Here is a 7,668-nt window from a genome sequence, read left to right on the forward strand (position 1 = left end):
TCTCTCTGCTTTCTCTGCCAGCGCTGCCGTCGCCCGTCGCTCCCTTTGATCCACTCGTCATACCCAATTTCACCCATATTTGCTCAATATTGATATTTACATACATATATACTAATTGTATTAACTAAAATTATCGTTTAAACATAATTAGCCTGATTAATTTAATATATTGCATTATTTAATTCCCCATGCAAATACACTTTCATACGCATCTCGCATCCATCAGATAGAGGGCTTCCCCATGGCCTCATCCCTCCCCCTTCGGCTTGCATATTCCCCCCACATATCCATAAACCATTATTGCTTCATACAAAGCATGCATACCCCGCACCCGTCTCATGGGCTTGCTTGGCCCTCACTTTCATTTTCTCTCGCTCACCAGATTTTGGCTGCTCGCAATCTAACTGCTTTCATTCTCATGAGCGTGACGTAGGCAGAGAGTACGCTATTGGTCATCGATACTCTCCCTCACGCATAGTGTACGTGTGACATGCATGTACATTTATTCAGCGTATTCTAATGCATGCACTCATATTTGCCTCTCTGTGCTCTTAATTTGCATAAGTAGGCCAATGCCCCTTTTGTGTGCAATTATGCAGTCAAGCCGGGTTCCAATTACTCTTATACGACCGAACTTATCGTATTATGTTTCCCACGCATCTTCCCGCTTGTACGAAATCGCCAGCGGTTGCGTGGGGTCCGATCGGCCATGTTCGACCGGCCTCTTGCATTGGCTCTTATACGACCGAACTTATCGCATTATGTCTCCCACGCATCTTCCCGCTTGTACGAAAATCGCCAGCGGTTGCGTGGGGTTCGATCGGCACTATTCGGCCGGCCTCTTGTATTGGCTCTTATACGACCGAACTTATCGCATTATGTCTCCCACGCATCTTCCCGCTTGTACGAAATCGCCAGCGGTTGCGTGGGGTTCGATCGGCAATGTTCGGCTGGCCTTGTTTATTTGATCATTCACATCCGATCTCACTCTTATACTTTAGTTTGTGTCTTGGCTGCGTTTGTATCTGGCTGTTTGTATCTTGTTTGTTGTAGCTTGTTTGTTGTGTGGGACATTATTCTTGTGTATATAATGTTCTCACACTCCCCCCTTCTTCGGGAGGGATTTGCCCTCCCCTGTCCCTTGTACCTTGTGCTTGTTTTCTGTATGTGTATTTTCTATTCTCGTATTTGTGCATTTAATATGTTTGCATTTGTAGCTTTGGCCTGTGTTTTTTTTTTTTGTGTTTTGCTTATTTTGTGTTTTTCTTTGGTTTTGGCTTGTCTTGTGCTTGTTTTGTGCCTTTTTTTTTTGGGACTCAGCTCGCATCTTTTATTGGCCAATTGGCATCTTCTAACGTTGGCGATTACTGAGTATCTTTTCTTAAATGTTGTCGGATTAGGGCATCTTTTCATTGTTTGTTCCCCTTTTTTTTCTTCTTGGCCCGTTCCGCATCTTTTTTTTCCTACTTACATCTAATTATCCTACTTATTATACCCTCCTTTCCCTATATACCCGGACTACCCCCTGCGCTATCCTAATCCTATACCTCGTTTGACCCGCCCACACTAATCTTACTACTCGTGGTCCTTCGTGCTGGGCCATTTGGCCCACAACATCCACCACCCTTTCTGGCCATTCTTCTTCTGGCACTGCCTCATACCTTTCGTGCCCGTACGGCACTGGGCATGATAGCTGCCGGGCCAATATTGGCCGAGTACTGGTGTGGTGCCCCATGGGTGCGGACACTTGCCTATTTAGTGCCGGTCTTGGCCACCCCCATGGGCACTCTTGATATTCTATCTCGTGTTGTTGTTGCTGTTGCTGCTGTTGTTGCTGTTGCTGCTGATGTTGTTGTTGTTGCTGTTGCTGCTGCTGTTGTTGCAGTTGCTGCTGCTGCTGCTGTTGTTGCTGTTGCTGCTGCTGTTGTTGTTGCTGTTGCTGTTGTTGCTGCTGCTGTTGTTGTTGCTGCTGTTGTTGTTGTTGCTGTTGTTGTTGTTGCTGCAATTGTTGCTGCTGTTGCTGTTGCTGTTGCATTCGTTGCTGCTGTTGCTGTTGCTGATGCTGTTGTTGCTGCTGCTGTTGTTGTTGCTGCTGTTGTTGTTGCTGCTGCAGTTGTTGTTGCTGTTGTTGTTGCTGCCATTGTTGCTGCTGTTGCTGTTGTTGCTGCAATTGTTGCTGCTGCAGTTGTTGTTGCTGTTGTTGTTGCTGCCATTGTTGCTGCTGTTGCTGTTGTTGCTGCAATTGTTGCTGCTGCAGTTGTTGTTGCTGTTGTTGTTGCTGCCATTGTCGCTGCTGTTGCTGTTGTTGCTGCAATTGTTGCTGCTGCAGTTGTTGTTGCTGTTGTTGTTGCTGCCATTGTTGCTGCTGTTGCTGTTGTTGCTGCAATTGTTGCTGCTGCAGTTGTTGTTGCTGTTGTTGTTGCTGCCATTGTCGCTGCTGTTGCTGTTGTTGCTGCAATTGTTGCTGCTGCAGTTGTTGCTGCTGTTGCTGTTGCTGTAGCATTGCCATCGCCAGCCGTTCCCTGGCCTGGGTAAATCGTTCCGCCTCCTGCCGTGCCCTGTCTGCCGCTCTTAGGTTTTCTATTTGTTGGCACACCCACATGTGTTGCCAACATGCGTCGCCTGGCACCACATTTTCGACATTTCCAGGCGTTTGGCTGGCCACTCCTTCAGCCTCACCCACACCCTCCACGGCCTCCTCTTCCGATTCGCTGGCTTCGGACATGTAGTCCACCATACGAAACGGCGTCGGCGGCCGTGCTGGCTCCCATGCTTGTGCCGGTGGCTCAGGTATTTCTTCCTGATCCCACGGCGCATACTCATTTGGGCTGCTTCGGCCGCTGCTAGCTTCATCCGCCACTTCGTTCTCCATCATGGCTACCGCCTCGTCCAGCTCTCTCCACATCTCGTCGTCTTCTTCCTCCTCCTGGTGGCCCGGATTCACCGCCGACTCTGCCTCGCTCTCTTCTGACCCGTAGCCTCTGTCCTCTACGTCCTCATCGTTCTCCTCGTCCGATGAGGCGGCGATTACCGGATCCATCATATCCGGCTCATCGTCGTCGGACTCCTCATCGGACCCCACGTTGGGCGCCAGTTGTAACGATCCTTTCTCGTCCTTCGGGATATTTATAATATCTCGTGGGCTAGGTTCGGCACAACAAAATTTATTTTGTGCCCCGGTGAAATCAGAAACAGCTTTGTTTATTGATTTGGTTTTTTATACTACGTTTATTTGCGATCGTTTTATGGGCTTGATTGGTTATGACAAGTTTCTCTACGGTAGGTCTGGGCTTGGACAGCGTTGTCGAATCACTTCGCAATCCCTCGTCGTCCCTTCTTGCCTTCCTTTTGCTCCTGCAACCGTTGCGGGTCGTTGTCTCGGCCTGTATCCTGCGCTTGGTTGGTGCTCACACCTCTGCACCCCTTTCGCTATGCTTGTTGAGATGGCTTTCGCTTTTAGGTTCTGGGATAAATCCCGTAGCTACTATCACGAAGCAGGATGTTCCTCAGCAATTGGTGATCGTCAGGATATATAGATCCTGGAATTTCCGGCAGTAGGATATATCCTCGTGCCTACCACTGACTTTGGATACTCCTGGAAATGCTTGGCTTCTCTCCAACTCGCTCTAGCTTGGGTGCGGTGTTTACTATCCTTATTTAAGGATTTGTTGCTGTCGAAATAAACTGTACAGGTTACTCGTAAGGCCTGTATAGTTCCTTGTTTTTCCTTTGCTCCTTCTGTTTCCTTGATAAGTTCTTAAGGTTACTCGTAAGGCCTTAATTACTTGTTACTTGATCACGACTTGATGACTTGATCCCTCGTTTGATGGGCGTTGCCTTTATATAGGCAATTCCCCCGGCCTCAGGAATATCTTGGTGTAGTACCGCTATACAGCTGGTACATTTCCATCGGCCCTCTGCTTTCACCCACGCATCCACTTGTTGCTATGCGTGGTGAAAGTCCCGTAAATCCTTTGCGCATATGTCCACTTTCTTTGTGGCTGAGCGCCCATTTATTTCTTTGTCCTTGTCTAGCTCCCTTGTATCTACGTGCTTCCATCACTTTCACGCATTGGCGTCGCCTTTCTATTGGCCGCCCTTCATATCCCGTTGACTCTCTCTGCTTTCTCTGCCAGCGCTGCCGTCGCCCGTCGCTCCCTTTGATCCACTCGTCATACCCAATTTCACCCATATTTGCTCAATATTGATATTTACATACATATATACTAATTGTATTAACTAAAATTATCGTTTAAACATAATTAGCCTGATTAATTTAATATATTGCATTATTTAATTCCCCATGCAAATACACTTTCATACGCATCTCGCATCCATCAGATAGAGGGCTTCCCCATGGCCTCATCCCTCCCCCTTCGGCTTGCATATTCCCCCCACATATCCATAAACCATTATTGCTTCATACAAAGCATGCATACCCCGCACCCGTCTCATGGGCTTGCTTGGCCCTCACTTTCATTTTCTCTCGCTCACCAGATTTTGGCTGCTCGCAATCTAACTGCTTTCATTCTCATGAGCGTGACGTAGGCAGAGAGTACGCTATTGGTCATCGATACTCTCCCTCACGCATAGTGTACGTGTGACATGCATGTACATTTATTCAGCGTATTCTAATGCATGCACTCATATTTGCCTCTCTGTGCTCTTAATTTGCATAAGTAGGCCAATGCCCCCTTTTGTGTGCAATTATGCAGTCAAGCCGGGTTCCAATTACTCTTATACGACCGAACTTATCGTATTATGTTTCCCACGCATCTTCCCGCTTGTACGAAATCGCCAGCGGTTGCGTGGGGTCCGATCGGCCATGTTCGACCGGCCTCTTGCATTGGCTCTTATACGACCGAACTTATCGCATTATGTCTCCCACGCATCTTCCCGCTTGTACGAAAATCGCCAGCGGTTGCGTGGGGTTCGATCGGCACTATTCGGCCGGCCTCTTGTATTGGCTCTTATACGACCGAACTTATCGCATTATGTCTCCCACGCATCTTCCCGCTTGTACGAAATCGCCAGCGGTTGCGTGGGGTTCGATCGGCACTATTCGGCCGGCCTCTTGTATTGGCTCTTATACGACCGAACTTATCGCATTATGTCTCCCACGCATCTTCCCGCTTGTACGAAATCGCCAGCGGTTCCGTGGGGTCCGATCGGCCATGTTCGACCGGCCTCTTGCATTGGCTCTTATACGACCGAACTTATCGCATTATGTCTCCCACGCATCTTCCCGCTTGTACGAAAATCGCCAGCGGTTGCGTGGGGTTCGATCGGCACTATTCGGCCGGCCTCTTGTATTGGCTCTTATACGACCGAACTTATCGCATTATGTCTCCCACGCATCTTCCCGCTTGTACGAAATCGCCAGCGGTTGCGTGGGGTTCGATCGGCAATGTTCGGCTGGCCTTGTTTATTTGATCATTCACATCCGATCTCACTCTTATACTTAGTTTGTGTCTTGGCTGCGTTTGTATCTGGCTGTTTGTATCTTGTTTGTTGTAGCTTGTTTGTTGTGTGGGACATTATTCTTGTGTATATAATGTTCCTCACACTCCCCCCCTTCTTCGGGAGGGATTTGCCCTCCCCTGTCCCTTGTACCTTATGCTTGTTTTCTGTATGTGTATTTTCTATTCTCGTATTTGTGCATTTAATATGTTTGCATTTGTAGCTTTGGCCTGTGTTTTTTTTTTTGTGTTTTGCTTATTTTGTGTTTTTCTTTGGTTTTGGCTTGTCTTGTGCTTGTTTTGTGCCTTTTTTTTTTTTTGGGACTCAGCTCGCATCTTTTATTGGCCAATTGGCATCTTCTAACGTTGGCGATTACTGAGTATCTTTTCTTAAATGTTGTCGGATTAGGGCATCTTTTCATTGTTTGTTCCCCTTTTTTTTCTTCTTGGCCCGTTCCGCATCTTTTTTTCCTACTTACATCTAATTATCCTACTTATTATACCCTCCTTTCCCTATATACCCGGACTACCCCCTGCGCTATCCTAATCCTATACCTCGTTTGACCCGCCCACACTAATCTTACTACTCGTGGTCCTTCGTGCTGGGCCATTTGGCCCACAACATCCACCACCCTTTCTGGCCATTCTTCTTCTGGCACTGCCTCATACCTTTCGTGCCCGTACGGCACTGGGCATGATAGCTGCCGGGCCAATATTGGCCGAGTACTGGTGTGGTGCCCCATGGGTGCGGACACTTGCCTATTTAGTGCCGGTCTTGGCCACCCCCATGGGCACTCTTGATATTCTATCTCGTGTTGTTGTTGCTGTTGCTGCTGTTGTTGCTGTTGCTGCTGATGTTGTTGTTGTTGCTGTTGCTGCTGCTGTTGTTGCAGTTGCTGCTGCTGCTGCTGTTGTTGCTGTTGCTGCTGCTGTTGTTGTTGCTGCTGTTGTTGTTGCTGCTGCAGTTGTTGTTGCTGTTGTTGTTGCTGCCATTGTTGCTGCTGTTGCTGTTGTTGCTGCAATTGTTGCTGCTGCAGTTGTTGTTGCTGTTGTTGTTGCTGCCATTGTTGCTGCTGTTGTTGTTGTTGCTGCAATTGTTGCTGCTGCAGTTGTTGTTGCTGTTGTTGTTGCTGCCATTGTCGCTGCTGTTGCTGTTGTTGCTGCAATTGTTGCTGCTGCAGTTGTTGTTGCTGTTGTTGTTGCTGCCATTGTTGCTGCTGTTGCTGTTGTTGCTGCAATTGTTGCTGCTGTTGCTGTTGCTGTAGCATTGCCATCGCCAGCCGTTCCCTGGCCTGGGTAAATCGTTCCGCCTCCTGCCGTGCCCTGTCTGCCGCTCTTAGGTTTTCTATTTGTTGGCACACCCACATGTGTTGCCAACATGCGTCGCCTGGCACCACATTTTCGACATTTCCAGGCGTTTGGCTGGCCACTCCTTCAGCCTCACCCACACCCTCCACGGCCTCCTCTTCCGATTCGCTGGCTTCGGACATGTAGTCCACCATACGAAACGGCGTCGGCGGCCGTGCTGGCTCCCATGCTTGTGCCGGTGGCTCAGGTATTTCTTCCTGATCCCACGGCGCATACTCATTTGGGCTGCTTCGGCCGCTGCTAGCTTCATCCGCCACTTCGTTCTCCATCATGGCTACCGCCTCGTCCAGCTCTCTCCACATCTCGTCGTCTTCTTCCTCCTCCTGGTGGCCCGGATTCACCGCCGACTCTGCCTCGCTCTCTTCTGACCCGTAGCCACTGTCCTCTACGTCCTCATCGTTCTCCTCGTCCGATGAGGCGGCGATTACCGGATCCATCATATCCGGCTCATCGTCGTCGGACTCCTCATCGGACCGATGCCAGTCACCGCGTTCCATATTGGCCCGCGGTGCCGCACCTCGTCGAGCTACGCCTTCATCCTGGCCAAAATTTGCATTAAATGCGTTCATGATTATTCCTTTTTTTTTTTTTGATTACTCGCCGAGTGTTAAACTTTGAGTGACTCTTGCTTAGGATTTCTGCATGCAGGAAACTTCGCATCTTTGATATTTGTCAAATTTTTACCGTTATTCAAAACTCTGGATTCTCTATTTTAACTATCGATGCCGAATATTCTAATGCCCCTGCAATTCTCCACTAATACTAATGTATTAACGCGCGCATGTGTGTGTATGTCCCGATGCTGCACGATTACATGCTCACTCTTATGCGCATGTGTATG

The 7,668-nt window shown here is 48.5% G+C and overlaps 1 protein-coding gene across 1 annotated transcript; it reads right to left on the reverse strand.

The window, feature by feature from the left end:
• Positions 1 to 1,575: 1,575 nt before the first annotated feature.
• Positions 1,576 to 7,396, reverse strand: LOC26529370 (sarcoplasmic reticulum histidine-rich calcium-binding protein). The gene is made up of 3 exons (XM_047012696.1): positions 6,908 to 7,396; positions 2,601 to 3,064; positions 1,576 to 1,693 (listed from the first exon to the last, which is right to left on the reverse strand). Exons 1-3 carry the CDS (start codon positions 7,394 to 7,396, stop codon positions 1,576 to 1,578), a joined length of 1,071 nt encoding a protein of 356 aa, XP_046868652.1.
• Positions 7,397 to 7,668: the final 272 nt, after the last annotated feature.

This window comes from Drosophila willistoni, unplaced genomic scaffold, assembly GCF_018902025.1.
Source record: "Drosophila willistoni isolate 14030-0811.24 unplaced genomic scaffold, UCI_dwil_1.1 Seg212, whole genome shotgun sequence".
In the NCBI taxonomy this organism is placed as follows: Eukaryota; Metazoa; Arthropoda; class Insecta; order Diptera; family Drosophilidae; genus Drosophila; species Drosophila willistoni.

Bases quoted from the DNA above. Each gene is read 5' to 3' on its own strand.
- LOC26529370 (XM_047012696.1), bottom strand. From the start codon at position 7,396: ATGAACGCATTTAATGCAAATTTTGGCCAGGATGAAGGCGTAGCTCGA. The intron at 3,065-6,907 runs GTGGGTGAGGCT...TCCGATGAGGAG, and splicing joins AAGAGGAGGCCGTGGAGGGT to TCCGACGACGATGAGCCGGA. The intron at 1,694-2,600 runs GTGGGTGTGCCA...TTGGCCCGGCAG, and splicing joins GACGCATGTTGGCAACACAT to CTATCATGCCCAGTGCCGTA.